Below are 24,715 nucleotides of genomic sequence, written 5' to 3'. Positions count from 1 at the left end.
CAAACAACCCATTAAAAGAAGGGTTAAAGACTTGAATAGACATTTCACCAAGGAAGATACACAAATAGGTAATTAGCACATGAGAAAATGCTCAACATGTTTAGCCATTAGTGAAATGTAAACCAAAACCCCAATGAGGGTGCACAGGTGGTTCAGTGGTAGAATGCTCACCTTCACGTGGAAGACTCAGGTTCGATTCCTGGACCATGCACTCAAGAAAAAAACAAACCAAAACAAACAAACAAAAAAAAACCCAATCAGATAACCATTTCACACCATCTAGTCTGGCTACTTTAAAAAAACTAAACAGAAGATAACATGCTGGGGAAAATCTGGAGAAATAGGAACATGCATTCATTGTTGAGAATGTAAAATGGTGTAGCCACTGTGGAAAACAATTTGGAGATTCCAAAGAAAGTTAAAAATAAAATTACCTCATGTTCTAGTTTGCAAGCTGCCAGAATGCAATATACCAGAAACAGAACAGCTTTTAAAAGGGGGAATTTTATTAAGTTGCAAGTTTACGGTCCTAAGGCTGTGAAAACGTTCCAATTAAAAATGTCCAAATTAAGGCATCAACAAAAAGTTACCTTCGCTCAGGAAAAGGCCAATGAAGTTTGGGGTTTCTCTCTCAACTGGAAAGGCACATGGCCAACATGGGGGTGTCTGCTAGCTTTCTCTCCAGGCTACCTGTTTCATGAAGCTCCCCCAGGGGTGTTTTTCTTCTTCATCTCCAAAGGTCTCTGGCTGCACTGGCTCTCATGGTTCTCTGGCTCTCTCCAAAATGTTTCTTCTTTTAAAGTATTCCAGTAAACTAATCAAGACACATGGATGTCACATCTCCCCCAAGTCAAAGGTTAACACCCACAATTGGGTGTGTCACATCTCCATAGTGATAATCTAACCAAGTTTCCAAACTACAGTGCTGAATAGGGATTAAAAGAAATGGCTGCCTGCACAAGATGGGTCAGGATTAAAACATGGCTTTTCTAGGGTGCACAATCTTTTCAAACTGGCACACCATATGACCCTGAAATCCCACTTCTATGTATATACCCAAAAAACTGAAAGCAGGATCTGAAACATATTTGCACACTGATGCTGGTAGCAATATAATTCAGAATTGCCAAAAGACAGAAGCAACCCAAGTACCCATCAACTGAGGAATGGATAAACAAAATGTGGTATATACACACAATAGGATATTACTCAGCCATAAAAGGAAACGAAGTTCTGATACCTGTGAAACATGGATAAACTGTGAAGACATCATGTTGAGTGTAATAAGCCAAACACAACAGGACAAAACTTGTATGATCTGATGTATATGAAATAATTGAAATATGGACATTCACAGAGTAAGAAACTAGAACACAGACTACTAGGGACTGGGGTGGGGTTAGAGAATGAGGAGTTAATGCTTAATTAGTAAAGAGTTTCTGTCTGGTATGATGGAAAAGTTTTGGCAACAGATGGTGGAAATAGTAGGCCAGCATTGTGAATACTGATTTGTATAACTGAAAGAGGTTAAAAGGGGGGTGTTCTAGTTTGTTAGCTGCCGGAATGCAATATACCAGAAATGGAATGCCTTTTAAAAAGGGGAGTTTCATAAGTTGCTAGTTTACAGTTCTAAGACCAAGAAAATGTCCCAATTAAAACAGATCTATAGAAATGTCCAATTTAAGGCATCCAGGGAAAGATACCTTGGTTCAAGAAGGCCAATGAAATTCAGGTTTTCTCTCTCAAGTGGAAGGGCACATGGTGAACATGGTCAGGGTTCTTCTCTCATCTGGAAGGGCACGTGGCAAACAAAGCATCATCCGTTTGCTTCTCCTGGCTTCCTGTCTAATGAAGCTCCCCAGGAGGCATTTTCTTTCTTCATCTCCAAAGGTCACTGGTTGGTGGACTCTGCTTCTCAAGGCTATGTTGTTCTGCTCTGCTCTCTCTGAATCTCTTAATCTCCAAAATGTTTCCTCTTTTATAGGACTTCAGAAACTAATCAAGACCCACCCAAATGGGTGGAGACACGCCTCTACCTAATTCAGTTTAATAATCACTTGATTAAATCACATCTCCAGGGAGATGATCTAATTACAGTTTCAAACATACAATTCTGAATAGGAATTAGAAAAAAATGGCTGCCTTTACAAAATGGGATTAGGATTAAAACATGGCTTTTCTTGGGTACATACATCATTTCAAACCAGTACATTCCACCCTCTGGACCCTAAAAAAGACACGTTTTCCCCGTATACAAAATACATTCATTCCATAACAGTATCAGAGAACATTAAACCATTCCAGTAACATTTCAAATACAAGATTAATATAAGATTAAAATCAGTACAAAAATCTCATCAAAGTTAGTTAAATGCAATGGCTAGTCCTAAGGCAAAATTTTCTCCATTTGCTCTGGACCTTTGAAAACTCATAACAAGTTATTTCCTGCCAACATACAAAGGATGAACAGTTATGGGATACATATACGCATTCCCCTAGGGAGGAAAGAAACAGAGGTCACTGGACCCACACAGTTTCGAAAACCCACAGGGCAAAGTTCATTAGATTTCAAAGTCTGAGAGTCATTTATCTTTGGGGCTTTTGAAAACAGCAGTCCCACCCTTTCCAAGGGCCTATACAGAGGCCTGCCTCTCTCCAAACGCATCTGTGGGAGACAGTGGGGAGACCACCTTTTTCTCGGCTTCATCCTCTCCAAGCATTGGGGCCGCACCCGGGCTCTCTGCCATCTTGGGGGCAAATGCTCAACCCCTCCATGTGGTGGCAGCCAGGCTCTACCCAAACCCCAAGGAATCTACTTCACCCTCTCCAAGGCCTGAGGTGGCATGACTCTTCTACTGCAACGAGGTGGAAGGCCCATCCTCTGCCTTTAAGGCTAACTCACCCTCTCCACATGCTTGGGTGGGTCCACTCTCCTGGCCCGAGGCTTCTTGACTTCAGACCTCAGCCTCCACAGTTTTGCCTCTGAAGTTATTTTTCCTCCAGTGTGTCCGTTCTCTTAGCCCCCCAGTCCAGACTGGCAGCGGCTCTGTTTATACAGGTCCCACAGCACTGTCGTTGGCTTTCTATGCAGTAGCCTTGGATCATGCCCATCAGACATAAAGAGTTCCCACAAATCCTACCTGGATAACTCCATGTCCGACTCTGGCTTTTTCTGAAATGGCTGACTGGTTCCACATCTGGCCAAATCCTCACATGGAGCACCATTCTCTGGGGTCTCCCTCTGGAAGCCCAGAATTTTCCAGGACATCAATTTCCAGTTTCTCTGTACCCAAAAGTTCAGTTTTCAGCTTCTCTCTCTCCTGTCGCATTTCACTATAAGCTGTGAGGCGAAACCAGGCTGCGCTTTCCACATTTAATTTGGATATCTCTTCTGTTAAATATCCAAGTTCATGGCTTTTAAAATCTGCCTTCCAGCCAAAGTCACTAGTCAATTTTGCCAGATTATCTGCTATTTTAAAACAAGGATAACCTTCCTTTCAGTCTGCAATAACATGTGCCTCATTTTTGTCTAAGTACTCTTCAGAGGTATCTTCAGAGTTCTCACAACTCCTCCAGATTCTTCCCCTTATCCATATAAAAAGCCATTCCAACATATTTGGTATCTGCAAACCACAGCAGTACCCCACTCTCCGGTACCAAAATCTGTTCTAGTTTGCTAGCTGCCGGAATGCAATATACCAGAAATAGAATGCCTTTTAAAAAGGGGAATTTAATAAGCTGCTAGTTTACAGTTCTAAGGATGAGAAAATGCCCCAATTAAAACAAGTCTATATAAATGTCCAATTTAAGGCATCCAGGGAAAGATAACCTTGGTTCAAAAAGGCTGATGAAGTTCAGGGTTTCTTTCTCAAGTGGAAGGGCACATGGCGAACAAAGTCAGAGTTTCTCTCTCATCTGGAAAGGCACATGGTGAACACGGTCAGGGTTCCTCTCTCATCTGGAAGGGCACATGGCAAACACAGTGTCATCTGCTAGCTTCTTCTCCTGGCTTCCTGTTTCATGAAGCTCCCTGGGAGACATTTTCCTTCTTTATCTCCAAAGGTCACTGGCTGGTGGACTCTGCTTCTCGTGGCTATGTTGTTCTGCTCTGCTCTCTCTGAATGTCTTATTCTCCAAAATGTTTCCTCTTTTATAGGACTTCAGAAACTCAGCAAGACCCACCCAAATGAGGGGAGACATGCCTCTACCTAATCCAGTTTAACAACCACTCTTGATTCAATCACATGATCTAATTACAGTTTCAAACACACAATTCTGAATAGGGATTAGAAGAGATGGCTGCTGTTACAAAATGGGATTAGGATTAAAACATGGTTTTTCTAGGGTACATACATCATTTCAAACCAGCACAGGGGTAAATTTTATAATGTATACCTATTTCCACAAAAAAAATTTTAAAAACCCATAGAACTGTACAATACAGAGTGAACCCTAATGTAAACTATGATCTATAGCTAGTATAATTACAATAACATTGTTTTACCAGTTTTAACAAAGTGACCACAGTAATACAAAATGTTAATTATAGGAGAAATGTGAATGGGGGGTAAATAGGAACTTTGTAGTTTTTTCAGGATTTTTCTATAAACCTACGACTATTCAATTTTTTAAAAGTAGAAAGAAACAACGCGAGAAAATATCGTCATTGTGAAAATTCCCACGTCACTTAACCAATTTTTCAGATAGTTACTTCTCACATTGACTGGATATAGCCACAGTAAAACATAAGTTATCCAAGAAAGACCGGAATGTAATTTAATCTAACATTAAATGTACATAAGCAGCAGAGAGATGGGATTAGATGGGCGATCCAACTGGGTAATGTTCACCAAGGAACACTCGCTTCTCAGGCATTTCTAGTCTGAAGTCAAGAAAGCCTGGAATAATAATGTGTCCCTAGATTTGATTCTCTACGTTAACTTTCACCCTCAGACAAATTACATACCTTCCCAATCTCCAGTTTCCTCATTGGTAAAATCAGAGGTAGTGTTCTAGTTTGCTAGCTGCCAGAATGCAACACACCAGAGACGGACTGGCTTTTAATAAAAGGGGATTTATTTCATTAGTTCTTCAAAGGAAAGGCAGCTAACTTTCATCTGAGGTTCTTGCTTACATGGGAAGGCTCAGGGTAATCTCTGCTGGCCTTCTCTCCAGGCCTCTGGGTTCCAAAACTTTCCCCGGGGTGATTTCTTTCTGCCTCTCCAAAGGCCTGGGCTGAGCTGCGAGTGCTGAGATGAGGAATGCTGAGCTGCCTGGGCTGTGCTACATTGTGCTCTCTCATTTAAGCACCAGCCAAGTAAGTTAAACATCATTCATTGCAGCAGGCATGCCTCCTAGGCGAATGCAGATGTAATTAACAACAGATGAGGTTCACATATCATTGGCTCATGTCCGCAGCAACAAAACAAGGTGCCTTCACCTGGCCAAGTTGACAACTAAATCTAACTACCACAGGTAGCAACACACCTACACTACAAGATTGTTGTAATGGTTAAATAAAACAGCAAATGTGAAACTCTTCTACAGTATCTGGTATAGTCTCTTCTTTGACAAAGGATGGCACCCACAAAAGCCCCACAGTAGCTTGCTCCTGAGAGCAACAGCTCTAAGCTTCCATTTCTAACATAGATCAAGCATATGGTGCCAGTTAAGCAAAGCCTCCTGAGGGCGAGTCCATCCCACTGCCTCCTCTCACTCAGAAACTTTCAGTTAGATAAGCACTGTGCATTGTGTGTGCAGGCAAGGCTGAAAGCATAAATGAGAAGAAAATAGGTCTCATAAATAATTCCACAGTGAGAGTGTTCATCACCATTACCATTCCAGCTTATAAGCCTCCACATGCAGTTTTCTGTTTTTGCCTGCATTATTAAATTAAAATAAGTTCTTATTATATTTATTGTTCTTTATTCTTCATCTCCAGCTAATATGTCAAGGACACATTTTCTCACAATAAAATTATTTCAGCGTCATCACTTTCAATAGCCATGGTCAGCTTCGTGGATGCCCCTTATCTTTGCTTCCATATTCTTTTCTGCCACCCCTCAGGGAATAGACAGTGGCCCTTCCAGTACTTGCCTTGGTTTATTGGGTGAACTGCCAGGATGGATACCAGAGGAAAAAGCAAGATCCTCTTTAAATTGTATGTTTCAGTACATATCAGTAATTATAAGAAGTACATGGATACCAACCCAGCTCATCTCAAAGAAGGCCAGCAGCTGCTCGATATGCTTTTTTAAGCAGAGTTTATTTCTAGGTCTTGGGAGGAATGTGAGATATTTTAGAAGGATTTTATTTTAGAAGTCCTGCACATCTCAGCCTTCTCAGAGCTTTAAAAGATGAAAAAATATATATTATATATATATACATATATATATGTATATATATGTATATATATATATGCGCCATGCACACATACAGACAAGGCACATATACATATATAAACACATTATAAAATACATTGCACTGAAAATGTAAATATTATTTTGGGAAGAAGGAACGAGGCCCATTTCATTCCTCCATCGATAACACGAATGCTGGAAACTCAAGCTCTGCCACCTCCAGTGAGTAATCTGGACTTTCTGGGTAGAGACCCAGATTTGGAAACACATGTCCAAAACTTCAAAATGCACATAAAAAGGATTTTGCTTTTCCCTAAATTCATCTGCGGAACACTGCTAGGCATGAGATTGTGATTGGGTTAGCCCCATTCACCTGTGCTGGAGGAGCAGACACCAATGACTCTAAGGCAATGAGTACAGTCAATCCTACAAGCCACCCAGAAAAGCCAGCTTCCACCATTTACAGACTGATGATACATTTCATCTTTGCCTTCCCCGAGATTACAATTTCCCACACTGAGAGTCTGTGCCATGCACTCAGCACAGGGGACAGCCAGGTATGGCCATGGTAATACCCAGTGGTCCGCGAGCAACACCCACCTTGCTGAAGCCTGAACTGAGAGGGATGAGGAAGGCAGCAGAAGCCCAAGAGCTGGCCGGGCTCTGGCGCTCACCAGTCTGTGAATAACTAAAATCGACTCTATTTCAGAATTTTCTTTCCTCCGGATAGTAGACTCAATAACGGCAAGTCAAAAAGAATTGTTGAAAATGCTTTTGCCATATTAAACATATGTGAACTAAAAGGTGGAATTATTTTCAGAATTCTTTGTCTTAGACCAGAATGGGTTAAAGCCAGGCTCCAGCTTCCCCACAGAGATGAAAATGTACACCCAGTGAATTGCACAGTGGGTTTCCTGCATCATTAGTGATCTTTAGGAGTGGGAGACGATGGAGGGGGCAGCAACAGGTCCTAATCCACAAGGAACACACTGTTCCTAACGCCATGCATTACTTTCTCCAAACCGAGAGGCTGGGTGGGTGCTAACAAGCTGAGACAAGAGGCTAATTTGCCGTGTGGGACTAATATGTTAATTTAATGCTCTCCTGTTTGGTTAAGTGGTTTGCATTTATATATTTCTAAGCTTAACATTTAAATCCCTTTACATTGGGGATTATCCAGCCTCTCTAACTTCCTCTACTCCCGTTTGTCATGTCAGCCTCCTCCCTGGGACAAGGCATGCTCCTTCCTGACGCCAGGCTCTGTGTGTGCCATTCTCCGGTCTTCTCTCTGTTGACCTACCCGAATCGTATTCTTTACTCTTCAGAGTCTTACTCAAGTTCCAACTCTAAGCAAATGCTTAGCTCATGCTGACCACCGCCCCTCTGAAGCACCAGCTGCCTCTACCACTCATTCTGGTCACTCTGCACGTAAGGTCTTACACTCATCCTCACCTGGGTTGCACACGTCTCACCTCTTGTTGCAGAGACGATAGTTCTAGGCTCTTTCCCCTCAGTCAGCACTCCAGCATGGAGACACATGCATTCTTCAATCGCACCTCACTTAGTAACAACTCCATCATCACTCCTTGAAACACCCTCTTCTCCTGTTTCTGAAAAAACACTTTCTCGATTTTCCTTCCACTTCTCAGCCCCTCCTCCTCCTCCATTCAACTTCTAAATGTCAGTGTTCCCCAATCTCAGTCCTGGACCCTCTTGTCCTCCTTTTCTGTACTCTCTCTCTAGAAGGCCACAAAAATTTCCATGTTACAAAACATCATCTATGTGGCCCTAAATTTCCATCTCCAGAGTGGATCTTTCTTCTGAGCAATGGCTGTGGAGAACAGGTTCATCAGTATTTGATGAATAAAGATCTCTCATTTTTTAATAATGATCTGTCAGCTCTTTATAAATAAAAGCTCTCATTCCCTGGTCTTATTACATTCTAATCCAAAGCAGACACCTCAAAATGATCGTGCTGATAGGCCATGCAGGATACCTTCATTGTACCCACAGGTAGATGGGTAGGTACACCATCTCCACTGCAGCACGGAAGGAGGATGCAAACCAAGGAAGGAGGATGTAGGGGTCACCTCTTACTCACTTTAGTATTCTCCAGTGCTCCGCAAAGTGATTCCCACTCAAAATTTCTTTTCCCTGAACAAATTAATTAAGAAATGAAGTACACAAGTCTGATAAAACTAAGTGGGTTCAGTCTAGGAAGACTTTAGGCAGAAGGACACTAGTCTGGGGGGAAAAATGGCTTATCTACAATAAGTACTTTATCTATTGAAATAAATCAAGGGGATAAAGGAACAGATGACCATGAGCCATTGTCAAACAACACAACTCTTCTCAGACAAGTTTGCCGTATGTTGCCTCAGAGTATTAGTTTGGGCTGTGACCACCGACTTCTAAAGAAAAGATTTCCTAATGAGGTCAATTGACTATACATCTTATCAACTGGTGAGGTATGATTCCGCAGAACCAAGTAACCAATGGTTGGATCATGTTGATCATTTCACAATCATCACTTAAAATCGACTATCTCTCAAACTCATTGAATTTTTCTATTTTTATCTTCAAAATCAAACTGATCGATACAGCCAATAAACTAAATGGACATCACCACAAAGCCAAGGTCTGTGGTTCTTCCTGACAAACCAGAGCATCAAATCTCTCCCAAGTTCATTAGACAGACCCTCTCTGATTTTCACTGAAGGCATATTTCCTCAATTAAGCCTATAAATAGAAATTTTATTGCTTCAGAGAGAATATAAATCAGCTCAACAGGACACTCTTGGGGCAAAGAAGAGAGGCAAGGTCTAGGGGAGGAGAACATATTTAAATTATTCACGGAATTAGAAATGAGGGTGGGGTGGGTGAACAGCTTGAGATGTGGTTTATCCTTTGTATGCGATTAACTGACAAGCAGCCTGAAGGTATCTTCCTCCAAAGGAGAGATCACATCCAGCATTGGACAGAAGCAGTGTCACTCTACTGATGCTTCAAAATGTTTCCATTTATTAAAACACTTCAGTGCAGAAAACAAATTCCAGCTCCCCTGGAGAACACTTGCAGAGAGAAAGAGGGGGTTGCTTCAGCAGTAATTCCTCTACATCCATCCAGCTCAGGCACTTTGTAAAAATGCCTTTTATCAGCTTCCTACAGCTATGTGCCTCAATGAGTCACAACCAATAATTCCACCCCACGCCCCACCCCCCATAAAGCAGCAGGGCACCAGGAAAGCTAATTCCTCCCTACCCCTTTCTTTTCGATACATATTTCTGTGCACTGAGCATGAAAACAGCATTTTGCCCATCACTAGACCAATTAATATCTACTCTGCTACAAAATAAAAATATCTCCCAGAACAATGCTCAATAAGCCTCAACCTCAATAAATTCTTCCAGTACTCAATCTATATTCTTCAAACTGCTGCATAAGCCTAAACTCTCTTGCAATGCTTCAGTGAAGTCAGAAAATAACATTCTTTCATTCACTCGCGCAACAAATACTTACTACATGCTTTCTCTGTACAAAGCATTGTGCTAAGAATAAAAAATACAGTATCTGACATTATGAGGCTTACAGTTCAGTATGGGACATGACATTAAACAAGGGTTATATAAAAATATTTCACTGCAACTGTGATAAGTACAACAGAAGAGAAGATGTACAGGGTGCCCAAAGTCAATTATCAAACGAGTCCTGCTTGAGCCAGAAGGATCAGCAAAGGGTCCTGCAAAAAGGTACCATTCAAACTGAAATCTGAAGGATTACTAGGGGTAAGGACAGAGAGAGAACATCCAGGGGATGGAAGAGTCCTGCAGAGGAGCTGAGGCTGGAGAGGCCAGGCACATGAGAACAGAAGGAAGAGCAGCGTGGATGAAGTCAAGAAGGCCAGGGGAGGGCAAGAGGAACGTGGAGAGGCAGAAAGATCGAGATCAGAAAGGAACTCGTGGGTGGTCTTCAACTCTGTGGACTTGTTCCTAAGAAAATGGGAAGTCACTATAGGATTTTACCTACAGTTTATTTAATTTGGAAAGCCTACATCTGTTTTTTTGTCTTGTTTTGGTATGCTGTATGGAGGGGGGTCACATTTCATTCTTTTTCCACGGGAGCATCATTCGCTGAATTTTTGCCTGTTTGTTCATTTGTTTTTTGGGACGCGTATGGGCTGGAAATCGAAGCCAGGTCTCCTGCATGGCAGGCGAGAATTCTACCACTGAGCTACCCTGGCACCCCCTCACTATAGGATTTTAAGAAGGAGAGCAATATAGTAGGGCTTTAATTGAGAAACATAACTCGACAATTTGAGGAAAAATAACTGAAAGGAGCAAAGGTGGAAGTAGGGAGACTAGTTAGAAACTATTTTGGGAGGCCAGGATAGAAACTAGAACAGCTTGGGTTAAGATGATTTCAGTAGAAAGGGAAACAACCAAAAAATTTTAAGATCTACTTAGGAGGTAGAATGTATGGTATGTATGGGTAAATCTAGGAGGGGGAGGGACAAAGGATACCTAAATGGTTTTGCTTCAGTAACTGCATACTAGTGGTGCCGTCTGTGGAAATAAAAGATGTGAAGGGAGAGGAACAAAATGAAATTATTGGGGGTCGGAGGTATACAAGTTTAGTATTATCCATGCTAAGTCTGAGATATCCCAGTGGAGAGGTTCAATAGCCAGGTGGATATATGAGGTTTCACACAATTACTGAAGGTCATTCTAAATCAAAGCTCAGTCAAGCACTCTACATTCTTTCAATGTTTTCTAGAAAGGGTTATGTTCTAGAATGGCAGAATTCTAATAGAATTCTAATAGAAAAGGATATTTCAATGAAAGCCAGGATGATGTAACACACAAGAGACCCATAAAAGTTAGTCTCATGAAGGTTTTAATGATCATCCTCAAATCTGAGAACTCATTCAAAATAGCAGCCACTAGCCATTTGGGGTTATTTAGATTTAAATTAATTAAAATTAAATCAATTAAAAACAATTCCTCTCTGGCCCTACCCTCCTTTCAAGTGTGATGGACAGTGCAAGGGACATTTCCATTTTTGCAGAAAGTTCTATCAGACAGCCCTGTTCTAGAACATTGGAGCCCTTCCTATTCAACAATACTCAGCTCTGACCAGTCTTCTGATGAGTGCATCTGCCAGCTGCCAACACCAAGAAATAGACTCAACCAGGCATTGAGACTAGACATGATGAAGATTTAAGAAAAGAAGGAATGATAATCCTCACTATTCAGATATCCTTCAATCTATCTTTAAAAAAAAAAAAAGATGAAGGACAAATGCCATGGAGACAGGAGGTAAGGGGAACAAGGAGTGAGCTCATGATGTGAAAATACCATCCAATAAATGGTGAGACCTGATGAAATCAGATTCTAAAGAGGAGATAAATCTTTATTTGGATCTTGCATTAAGCCCCAGAATGGATTCATGAAAAAAGAGGGAAGGAAGGAACCCAAGTGAGAAAGCAGTTTACTCAAAACCTCAAAAACTTGTGTGTATTTGGAATACCAGCCATAGATTTTTTTTTTCTGAAAGAAAGCAGACTCTGTTGAACTGTGTAAGAAACAAGGTAATGGAGAAAGATTCCTTGGGTAGGACAAGTGAAGAAGAACTGAAGAATCACCCGGTCTAGAAGCATTAATTGCACACTGACTTAACACCGAAGTTAGCTCAAACACTGGGTTAAAACACTGGTGATACAAACAATAGTGGGATCCTGGCCCTTTTGTACTTGAGGAACTCAGTCAAAACAGCCACAACCAGTAACCAGGCTTCCACAATAAAGGGCAGGTGTAAAAATACACCTCACAAAATATACTCTTGTTCAACAAATATTTAAACTGAGCACCACATTAATAACTTACAAGACATACACTTTCACCAAAAAAATGCAAATTCAAAAATTACGATACACCGAGGTGCCTGAATGGTGATGGAAAGTCAAATGAGGTAACCATCTAAGGAAACTGGAGTAAGGTCTGCTGGGGCACAGTAGACATTTGAGTGCTTCTCCCTGTAAGTCTTTTCTTTTCTTCATTGATTTTTACCAAAATTAACAAGCCATAGGATACATAGCACAGCTTGAGTCACTTCAACATTTTAGGTTTTAAAAACCTATCTGTAGTGTAAGCTATGGCTCAAACACCAAAGAAGTGCCATTCAACATTAGGTTTAAGGTTAGTGGTGGACCCATCATGAAATAATTCAGGAATGTCTTACATACAAGGCTTGACATTTGGCTGAAAAAAACGTGGCTTTCCTGGGTTTTCAAGCTTTGGGGACAAGTTCTCATATTTGAGGATGAAGATTAAAACCTTCATGAAACTACCTTTTATGGGTCTCTTGTGTGATACATCGTCCGGACTTTCATCGAAATATCCTTTTCTATTAGAATTCATTGATATCTTTTTTCTTGCTGATTGTATACTACTAGTGATTAAAATAATTATCTTTAAAACACAAACGAGTATATTTAAGTTCCCTCAGATATATTATTTTGCTACATGCTTTATAGCAGTTTTATTGAAATAACTGTCTACTTATATGGTGACCATCTGTACAGAAACATATTTATCTATATTTTATTTTAGTTTTCTGTGTTTCATTTTGTTTTTTATGTATTTGCTTTAGTTGCTTATACTGGGTAGAAAGTCAAGTTAATCGTTCGCCTGTAAACCTCCTGTGTTTTCTTGCCTGCTATAAAAACTGATACCAGCATCTTTCTTTTTAGCTACTTTTGTTAGGGTTAGCAGAATATTGCTGCATATTCAGAACTGATGATTTCCTATAAGACTCTCATAAGTCATATACTATATTTACATGATAAAACATGCTCTTAAAATGCACTTTAAAATCACTTCAAACGTATATGTAAGGAAAAATGCTTAATTTTCAAAATTAAACTCCTATAGAGTCGGAATGTCATAAACCCATACCTGTTTTATATGCTACTATATACAGCACCTACCAAATTAGCAAAGATGAAAAATAACAACACTCCTCAGTATTGGCGATGGCATATTCATGCCCTGCCTAAAAAACAGTTAAGTAGTATACATGGTGAGGCTTAGAAGAGCGAAGAGCCTTCAACCTGATAATCTGCCCTTGTCAGAGTATTCATCTCAACACTATCGACAGTTGCAAAAAAAAAAAAAAGGAAAAATGTTATTGTCAGTAATAGGTTAATTAAATTAAATTATTGCATATACACATAGTGGAATTCTATGTAGCCTTTCAAAACAGTGGTTACAAATGGACTCCACAGAAAGATGTTCCGTATACAATGATTTCCCTGGAAATGCCTGCTTGTGTGTGCATGTGCACATGCCCTCAAGTGTGTGCACATACAAAAAAAGTTTAGAAGAATGGGTGTTAGTGATTTCTGTCAAGCAGGTTCTTTTTTTTCTTTTTTTCTTCCCAAATTTTCTACATTTTATATAATAAACAAATTTTATATTTAAAATGTCTTATAATTACATTTTATAATCAAAATGGCTTTCATAGCTAAAAACGTTACTTAAAAAAATTAACGGGTACAGGAGCCTCTATCCTAGCTGTCCCGCCTCTGAGCACAGGCTCTCGTGCCAATCCAGCAGGAAGGTTCATGCCCGGGTGAACCTAACAACTGTCCTCCTTCCTAAATCAAGCCCCTCTAGCCGAGGCGCCCCCTGCCACCCAAACAAGGGCCCTGCTCACCAAGCTGTCCCGGATCCACGGGGTCTCCACCAGCTTCCGGGCTCCGTTCTCCACGGTGACTCCCAGCCAGTTGAGCGCTGCCCAGCACCAAAGGTAGTCATAGCCACCGTGCCAGTAGCTCACAAATGCAAACGTCATTGCAGTGGAGAACAGCGTCCCCAGCAGGCCATGCTGGGACCCTCCCACCGGGATGTACACGTACCTGGAGAAAGAAGAGGCGGTTAGGAAGCCACACAGAGGGATGCTTTTCCAACACTTCCTGTTTACCAGGCTTGTTTCTTCTGTTAGATGCTGTTGCTCACATGGGCAGACCGTCCCCTACTTCCTGGAGGCAACAGACCGTTCCTTGAATTCTCCATCACACAAGGAATTCTCAAAAACATAAGTCTAACTCTCTGGGGCCTTCAGGTTAAAAACATACAGGCTAAAGACCTGTCATTACTAGAAGAAAATAGCATTTAAAAGAGGCAAGGTGAGGAGTAATAAATTTAGAATGTCCAAAACGGATACACCTAACCCTGAAAGCCCTATCACAGACTGACGCTAGGCTTCTGGTTACATGGGGATACCAACCTTCAAGGTAGATATGCACTCTACTGCTCAAACCATTAAGTTTATGTTAAACCCTCTAAGTGCAATTTCTAAAATCAGGGCCCTGAACTACAGGAACCAGGCACAGAAGAAGGGGTGCCAAGGCTGGTTGCCCCAGCTTTCTAGGCAAGCTTCCCAGAATCAGCAGCAAATTCACAAGTGAAGAGAACAGCCCTGTGCACACAGGGAAGCCAAATTACCACCCAAATGCATGGCCACTGCCGAGGCAGCTGCCTGAGTACAAATCGGTAGGATTATGTTCCTCCATCAATACTTTCATAGCAGAGGTGGCAGAACTCAGACCTTGGTCATTAGGACCAGGAGAGTTAGGAACACAGACTCTTTGCAGTGATCATTTACAACGTAGGCCTTTGTTTACTGTTGGTCCCTGTTTCTTTGCCCGCACCCTCAGGATGGAAAAGGAAATTATCACTTCCTAAATATCCAATTTATTCCAGGAATGACACTAGATGCTTTATATGTATTTTGTTTGATTCGCTGGAGCATCATATATATGGCTTACACTTGGTTCACACCTGCCGCCCTAGCATCCCAACCATTTGTGCTGTATATATGATTTTAATTTTTTTGAATCTAACAAATCTATACATGAACACCACAAAATAAAAATAACTTAGTTAATAAATATTTTATTTCAAAAGATTATATGATTGTTGCTATCTCTAAATATCCCTCTTCACTCTCAAATATGTTCCATCTTAGATGATAAGTTCTGTGATGACCCATTTTATGGATGAGAAAACTGAGGCTGAGAAGTTAACCTGTCCAAATTAAGAAGGGAGAAAGCCAGAACATGAACACACATTCAGAGGCGCCAAAGTTAATGTTTTCCATTACATGTCTGTGTTTGGGAGTTTGTTCTTTTTGCTTGCTTTTTCTGGTCTTCTATTTCACCTCAATCTGAAATACACTGGAAGGCATGTGAAAATGAAGTCATCTCAGAAATAAGTCAAGCAAATACTTTCTCCTGTGCAAAAGCAAGATCATCTTGACACTCCAATTAGCAAATAAGTATTAAGCACTCAGTACAGACCATGGGGTCTTCGATCTGCCTTTCAGTGTTTCTTTAGGCCCACAGGCCCTCCTGGCCTCAGGGGAAACCCAGAGGTGTAAGACAATATTCTTGCCATAAGGACAAGCATATCTGGTCATGAAACAGCGGACAAGTTCCATCACTAACGTACATGACATGGTATAAAGGAGGACTTTAAAAGTGGGGAGGAGAAGGGGATGAGTGAAGGCAAGAGAGAGAAGGAAGAATTAGGCAAAGGACCCCACCTTGGCCAGGCCCAGAGAAGGAGCTTTGCTTGGCAGAAGAGGGTGAATCGTGGGTATTCCCAGTGCAGCCTGCACCAAGGACACCAGAGGGACTGGGTAACGGATGAGCCAGGAAAGTCTGGCCTGGGTATAATGGTCTTAGTCAATGTTCTGCTGCTCCCTAGAGGCTGCTTGGACACTCATCCCAGGCAAAAACCCCAGCCCCGATTTTCTGCTGCCTCCTACTTGCTGGAAGGAGACCACTGCACCCATAACGCATGCCAGGAGGCCGACCTTCATTTTATGCAATCGGTGATGTGTATAACGGGGTCATTTGTAAATTAAAAAATGGGGTGACAAAACCAATTTTAAAAGAATTAGGTATTCGGAATGGCTGCAATTTTTTAAAAGTTTGCAGGTAAGCTTTCTGCAAAACAAGTTATCTAACACTCTCCTCACTCAATTGTTTCACGTGGAGATTTTTATTGCATCTCGCTATATAAAAGAGAGTTGCACTGTAAATATCAGAACACCCAGTATAGAATTAAAAATCCAAAATTTCACATAGTGTTATCACCGTCCACACCAAAGGTTCTTAATACTGGATTCAATTCTAAAAAGGACATGCTTCCAAGCTTGTGACGAGAAAGCATCTAGCGCCATAATTACACGCACAGCTATTTTAGGCGTCTCCTGGCACTATGGGCTTGTTACTTTGCCTTCAAAATGACAGCTGACAAAAATCTCTGAGAACTCCTTTTATTCCAGAAATTCATACATGGCAGGTCTCCAAGGACATGAGGCTGCTTGTTTCAAACCAGAAGAGGGAATGGTTTCCAGCCTGGAAGAAAAAATCCTTTCCCCACTCTTAATTTCTAGAAGGCAGCAGGTATGACAAGGAGAGTGAACAGCTATTTTCTTTTATAAAATCTACCAGCCTTATGTCAATTCCATGATTAATAAAAACTTAAGACAGGTCTCTTTTTTTAGAAAGCGGTAGTATGACCCCACTTACTGAGATCTGCTGCACAGTAAAACTGATTCCTGATTCCCTGATGGAAAAAAGCATCCAGCACCACTTCTGCACAAAGCAAAAATGCAAACATTTCTTCTTGGCAGAGAATATAGGCGTCCAAGTCTGCACAAAGCTCGGCCCTGCCTGGTTGACTTCATGTGGTCACTGCTTGGAGAACATGCTGCCTGAGGAGGGGAGCAGCCATCTGCAGTCTCCTTTCTCATTTAAAAGCATCTCATATTGCAATACTGGTGGTCAATGAGGAGGAGGCGGGGGTTCGGGATATAAAGGGTTTTTCTTTTTTCTTTTTGTTTCTCTTTCTGGAGTGATGTAAATGTTCTAAAAATGATCATGGTGATGAATACACAACTATGTGATGTTATTGTGAGCCACTGACTGTATACTTTGGATGAACTGTATGGTGCATGGAGACACCTCAATAAAAAATATATATTTTAAAGCATCTCACAAAATCAATGCAACAGAGCAAACTGCCACTCGGGAGGAGGAACCTATATAGAATACAGATGGTATTAATATCATCCACTCTTTACTGAATTTCCACGTACCAGGTGCTTTATACATATTGTTGCTAATCATTAAAAACAACACTACAAGGTAGCTATGAACAGGCCTTCTTGACAGAAGAGATATGGGATATGATCCTAGAACTTTCAGAGGTCCCAGGTCTATGACCTATGACACCATTTATCATGAGAGCATTTCTTGCTGAGACATTCCTCCTATTTAAACAAATCCTCAAAGAATAATCTCCATAGAAACATCCACCAGCATTTTAGCAATATAAGAAATGTCCTTTCTAGGAAAAAAATCATGCTCCAGAGAACAAAAGAGTTTGGGCAATGATCTCTTTGTATGAGAAAGGAGAAGAACAAATCTACATCTCTCATACCCACTATGAAAAACAACTCAAAAATAAGCTTTACAGTTGGGGACAGGGGTGGTAAGAATCCATACAGTAAACACATTAATCTTAAAGTCATGACATCCTCTTTTCCCAAGGGAAATAGCTCCCTGGTGTCCCCAATATCTCCAAACCCTCTGCCATAGGCTAGTCCCAGACCCCCATCACGTTCAACAGGATAAGGCACCAAAGATCCTGACAGGTTCACTTTTTACTTTGCCACAGATGGAGTCAAGCTGTGCTAGTAGGGTTCCCAGGCTTCAATTACCCACTGTTTGGCAAGGCAAAGGCAGGCAGTTCCTCATTTCCCATTTTGGCTCTGCCTTATCGAGAGAACTTTCCATTAGTTCCCTGGCAAATCCTAAAATACTGAACTAAAGGGACATTCACACCTCTAAGCCTTTGGTCATACCATCTTCACATCTAGAGACCACTCTCCACTCCTTCTGATTTCCTGATTCCTATGCCATTTGCAAAATTCAGTGGGTTTTTTACCTCTTCCAGGAAGGGTCTTTTGAATATTCCAACTCGCATATTTAATACAATAACCTACTATCCATATCACTGATTGAACTGTTACTGTTAACCTAAAACAAACATTTTTTTTTAATTATGGTCATTATTCAAGTTAAATTGTAAAATTCTTTCAGGAAGTACCATATATGTGATGTGAGTGCCTATTATATAAATACCAGTCAACAATATTTATTAACCTAACAACATAATTTGCATTTATTGTTCACAGCCTCTAATACCTTTAAAATGTGATAAAATTGTCACCTTTTATCAGCGATCCCTTATAAAGAACTAGGAATTAAAGGATAAAAGACCTTGGAAGACACCTACTTCCAAAGAATGCAGACTACCAAAGGACCCTGAAGTCTCGCCACACTTTGTAATCCTACTTTCCCTTTTAAGTCAAAAATCATGTGGCTCCAAACCTCTCAAACTCCCTCAATCCCAAGAAACTTACTACCAGTAGTAAAAGTACTAGCTCTTTAAAGACAAGAGCCTTTAGGAGCTCCAAGAGCAAGACTTCTGGGCTGCATTACATTGATCTGATGCATTACATTGAGCGGCCCTCCAGCTGACTTCACCGGTGCTCTGAGATGAGCTCCTGCTCAGAGACCTCTGCAGCCCTGGCTGTGTGCTTCTAAATTCAGCTTTCACAGGCCTTATTCAACACTAGCTTTCTTTGGCCTTGGCCACTGTTTCTTTGGCCACCTGTTAGTTCTCTTTCTCATGGCCTGATGATGACCCTCCAGCCAAACCTCCTCACGATGAAGGATAAAGGTCTGATATTTCATTCTCACAACAGAAGCTGCAGACATAAAGAGTTTTTAAAAGGAAGAGGCACACAGAAAATAAATATTAAAAAATTAAGTTTACTCTTAATATCTTTCTACCCAGTACAGACCAAAATGAAATTTTCATAAGTAAAAACCAGCAGTTGGTTAATGGGCAACTATAGACTTTATCATCTCCTGAAGGCTAAGAGGAATCTGCTTTCAAAGCACATATTAAGCTAGGCTAATTCCTAGCCCCTTTACCAAAAGATGTGAATTAAGTCTCACATGAAACTCTGAAAACTCACCTATTAAAAATGCTATGTTCTACTTGGCAAACAGGCACTGCAGAATCTATAAAACAGAAATTAAACTCAAGCTATATTTAGCCCACATTTAACTTCCAGGTTCATGTAATTAGATGCCAACACTTTAATTCTTTCTTTTCATTCCACAAAGCTGATAGCTTGGTGGGTTGAAATACTATGCTGATGAATTCAAGTCTAAAGCTTCCATTCTAGAGAAAGATTCTAGTCTCCTTTCATAGCTCAAAGCCCCAAAGTCTAGTCCCAAAAGCTCTCACTTTCTTATGAGGTTGAAGAGCTGAACAAATGGTTCAGCCAGCTGTCTTCATCACTAGGAAACAGCCCAAGGAGCAACAACAGCAAAGCAAAGGACAAGAAAGAGGGTGCATGAGCTCTGAAAGGTATGGCTGTGGGTCCTACTCTGTCACTCAACAATTTCTATAACCCTGAGCTTGCCAATTTCGCCTGTTCAGCTAAGTGTATACACATAGAATATGCTGGAGGTACTAAAAACCTGCTTTGAGTATGAGTTGCTTTAAAGATGAGATGAAATAATACCTGCATAAGAAGTTTGGAAAAAGTAACACTCTCTCTAAGTAGAAGGCTGTATACTTACTAATGGGTTAGCAGTATCACTTTTGCATTCAAGGGAAAGAATGCCATTCCTATATCATTCATAAGCATTTAAAGGCAACCAGCACTCTGGCCTGCTGGCTCAGAGAGATTCTTTACTTGAAACCCTTAGCCTTAAATATGCCACCATCAGATTGGGTAGGCCACTGATCGTACTTTCTTTCAAAATGATGGATAAACTCTAAGCCAGATGGCAGCCGACTGCTCCCAGACATGTGGCACTGGCTACGGAGAGGCCTATAGAGGGTTTGTGGATGGGTCAGGCTGAAGCAGTCCCTACCACAACCTGGCCCATCACCATTGCTTCACCATCAAATGAGTTTCTCCTTCCACTCAGGCCCCCTCACCTGTCTACTAAGTATACAAGTCACCCGACCAGCTCCTTCCCTGACGACGGGGCACTGCTGTGATAGGCAGGGCCCAAGAAACATCTGCAAACAAGTTTACTCATTAAGTTAGTTTTAAGCAGCCTACTAATACCCCAGAAGGTCAAGCAGCCAGCGATACAAAAGCTCCATGAGTCTTTGTGAGATTACAATCTTCACACTACAAAACTGCCATAAGACAGAAACAAACGAACAAAAACGCTTTAAGATGCCATGCTTCACATTTAGTCTCTAGGCACAAACGGGGGGGGGGGGGGGGTGTACATGGGGAGGCAGAGGGACAAACGCCATAGAGCAGCATGCTCTGTTTTCCTCCACAGAGTTTCTAACCCATCTCCTTCTGCTTGAGAGCACACTGAAACCTCAGCAATCCCCAGGGCTCCCAGGCCCATCTATTTTGAGTCACAAACACCATATAAAAAAGATGCTTTGGAGGTTTGCGCAAAGGGGGTGGGGGGAAAGCTTACACTCTTTAGTGCTGTGGAGCTGAGTCTAATCACTAATAAAAAGGTATTCAAAGCCTCCGTTTAATAACCACCAACATTTCCTGGCTGCCTGCCTGTCTTCCCACCTTCCTCCAAAGGGGATGCTAAAAGCATTATTTACAAAAGTGCCAAAGCCAGATAGATGAAAAGGGGGAGGGTACGAAAGGGCAGAAGTAAAGGGCCAAACCCGCATGTAGGTGTGAAGTAGGAAGGATATGATTTCCTGCCTTGAGTTAGAGGGAGAGGGTTGAGGGGGATATACCCCATCCTTCCCTGCCCCAAACACATTTCCCAACCCTCACTCCGTCACCAGATCCCAGGTCCAGGAATTAAAATTACAACCACTCTGGGCATGTGCCTCTTCTTCTTAGTAATTGAACTGTTTGTTTCTCCTGGATGCTCCCTTCCAATCTCTGCCCCTTGCTCGCATCTTTTTCAGTGCCTCCTCTACTGGCCCTGATTCTAACTCATTTATTTATCATGGCTGTAAGAAAAGGTTCACTGTAAAATGAGCTTGTACAACTGAAAGGTCACTGTGCTAGTACAACACCTCGGGGTCTCTAGAAGAAAGTGCTCTGAAGAAAAGGGCAATAAAGGCATGCCTGATTATTGAAGCAATTCATTTTCTATCCAGGTTTGCGATGTGATGACTGTGAGACAGGCACGCTGGATGGGGCCCACAGAGGCAGGGCCTCGAGGCTCCCCCGGCAGCACAGTAGATCATATATCCAGTCAGTTGGCCAGTCAGACAGAAACAAAGATTAACAGTTGGGGTGTGTAACAGGGAAGAAGAGAAACTCCTTGGAGAGTTTCCAAAGGAAATGGGAGATTTAACCCAAAAACAAAGAATTCAGCATTCAATCTTTAAAATTAAAGCACCCAAGTCAGGAGACATACTATTTCCAATTTTAACCTTAAAGAGACTGAAATAAAGCATTGCATGTGTCATCTGTATTCAATGCATGGGAGGGCAGTGTCCTCACGAGGCCAACTGTCCTGTCCTCAGGAAGCAGCTAGAATGATAATAGCAGACTAGTCCTTACTCTCGGGCAGCTCCACTCTAGTATATCCCCATTACATTATGTCCTGCATCCAAACCATCCACTTGACTTTTTCAAAGTCACTCTCCAACTGGTTCCCTCTTGCATCACCAACTCTATCTTAGGAGTCTCCAAATGGGCTCTCCCCTCCAGCCAATTAATCTGTCCCTTATTCCCACACCATCTGGGCTCTGCAATCATGCCACCCCATTGCCCAATTCCAGGAGGTCCCTGGGTGTCCCTTCCACCATTTAATCTCTTCAAATGGGTTCAAAATTCACTTCAAGAAAAATTTCCCCAGCTCATCTCATCAATTTCTGGGGGCCCTTTGATTCTTCATCTCTTCAGGATTCATGTCTTCATCTCAGCCTGAGTGTTTCTCTGGACGTGTTGATGGGCTGCGCTTTAGTATGCCTGAGCTATTGCCTCATCGGGTCTGCAGGTCTGCATGGTTGCCTGCCTCACAGTCAGGGTACGGAGCAGACAACTGTAACATTTCCTTTGTCATTTCCTCCAGAGCATGAATTCAGGGGTGTTCAATAAATTCTGAGCAACTTCTTTTCTTGTTCTTCCCTTCATCCCCCTATTTCCCACATTCACTTTATTTTCCCTTCCTCTTTTCTCTGACTGTCCCTCTCTGTAAATAAACGACGATTCTCCAGCTAGAAAGTGTGGCCTCATAAGTAAATGTCACCATTTACGTCTGCCACCTCAATGTTCTTCTCTAAGGTGCTGTGGGAGTTGGAGGGCAATATTTACAAAGTCAGACTAAACCACAGATGCCAACAGGAGGGGCACTGAGCAAAGGGGACAGCTGCCGGGTTGGAGGCGTGCCAACTCCATCTTCCCTAGGAAACTGCCAGAACATCCAAAGGAAATGGGAGATTTAACCAAAAGCAAAGACTTCAGCATTAAATATCTTTAAAATTAAAGCACCCAAGTTAGGAGACATACTATTTCCGATTTTAACCTTAAAGAGACTGAAATAAAGCATTGCATGTGTCATCTGTATTCAACACATGGGAGGGCAGTGTCCTCACAGGGCCAACCACAGCATGGCTGAGACCCTTTAATGGATTACTGGGCTTAACTTTTCTGACAAAATCTCTTCTTCCACGCTGGATGTCACTTTCCACTCCGGCATGTAATTTGGTCACAGGAGGAACAGTGACGGACCCAGGGCCAAGGTTGGAAATGAACAAATACACACACACAAACAAAAAGTGCCTCAGAGCACAGAGAGGGGTGGGGGTGGGGACAGGCAAGCCAGCGTTTGGGATTTCAGTGGCGGTCTTCTCAGAGCCTGGGTTTATACTGGGAACAGTTCAAGGGGAGAACTAGGGATTGAGGTTCTGCAGTCCGGAGCACTGGGGACAGAAGTATAAACACTCTTGAATAGTTAGAACAGGTCACAACAGTGTGATGTTTTGCTCTGTTTCTACTGAAACAGAGAGATTCCGTCTGGACTCAGAAGGACCGGGACCTTCTGAAATTAGTGTACACTCCTGAGTTTTCCACTCTCTCCCATCCCTAGGTTCCCATGAAATCAACTCTGGTCTACCAACGAGCACAAAATAAAGGAGGAAGGGGTTATTGGGATGCAACCTGTGGTGAATCTTGACTTAAGGCAACAAATTCTTTCCCAACAGCAGATTTCCATCCCTGAGTTTCCCACTTTGCCAAGTGAGACATCTGCATTGAGGGGTTTATTACAGAATGATGGCATGCCACTCATGAAAATGATCGTCCGGGGTAGTCATGGGTGGGTCGATGCCCAAAAAGAGAGAAAAGGAGGTGAACATGCCAGTGGGTAAGATACAGGCACCACTTTCAAAAGACTGCCATTCCAGACTGTCCTCAGGAAGGGAAAGAGTCACTCAAACCCAGAAATGATTTTTAAAAAATGGACAAAATGAAATGGTTCTGGTGGTGATAATGAAGCAGCCCCTCCCCACACCAGAATCACAAAATCTTGACAAGTAACCCTTGACAAAGGTGTTCAACTGCCTCTCACTTATTATGTTTATGATCTACCCTCCCTATCAGAGATGATACCTTTTAAGGCTGGGCACTGGAAGTGCAAACTGATAATGCTTGGGTTTAGGCATGAATGACAATAAATCTGTAGCAGCATCTAATATAAGCGTGCCGGTGCAACATTTATGGAAACAAAGCGAGAACATCACCTCGTGCCCAGGAAACACAATGCCCCAGTAAGCATTTTTCCCCTTAATGCAGTGAGAGCCGTCCGGATGCTGCTGCTTATTCAAAAATCCCATGGTAATTGAATGAACTCTTGAGTGCACATTAGAGATTAATATTTTAAGAGCTGGCATTTTACAGAGGCAATCTAAGGATGACATTAAACGTTGTGTCACAAAAAGCAGTCTTCTATAGATTAAAAATGCCATCCACATGCAATAAAATCGTAAGAAATGCAAAGATGTCAGCCCTAGAACTGGATATTCACAGGGTAACCCAGGCTGGGGAACAGCCACTTCCGAAATGTCCAGGAAAGCAGCAGACTATACTGATGGCATCTTACTCCGTTCCTAGGCTCCCTCTCAAGTGAGGTTAAGATAAGGAGAGAAGTTTGATGGGCTGGAGAGTGCTGAGCTTGACTTCTACCTGATCCCTGAGAAAGCCAGGGAGAGAAGCCAGGAGGTGATGGCTACAGGTGGCCAATATGGCTGCTGAGA

At 41.8% G+C, this 24,715-nt stretch overlaps 1 protein-coding gene across 15 annotated transcripts in view; it reads right to left on the bottom strand.

The window, feature by feature from the left end:
• HHAT (hedgehog acyltransferase) overlaps positions 1-24,715 on the bottom strand; it is a 472,050-nt gene that overhangs the window by 126,071 nt on the left and 321,264 nt on the right. For all 15 annotated transcript variants that reach the window (XM_077157719.1, XM_077157721.1, XM_077157722.1 and 12 more), the window contains one exon: positions 14,073-14,274. In XM_077157719.1, coding sequence (XP_077013834.1) covers positions 14,073-14,274 — 202 coding nt within the window. The remainder of the gene's footprint in view (positions 1-14,072; positions 14,275-24,715) is intronic.

The sequence above is a fragment of the Tamandua tetradactyla genome, chromosome 4 (genome assembly GCF_023851605.1).
Source record: "Tamandua tetradactyla isolate mTamTet1 chromosome 4, mTamTet1.pri, whole genome shotgun sequence".
Taxonomy (NCBI): Eukaryota; Metazoa; Chordata; class Mammalia; order Pilosa; family Myrmecophagidae; genus Tamandua; species Tamandua tetradactyla.
This window is presented reverse-complemented; position numbering and strand designations above follow the sequence as displayed.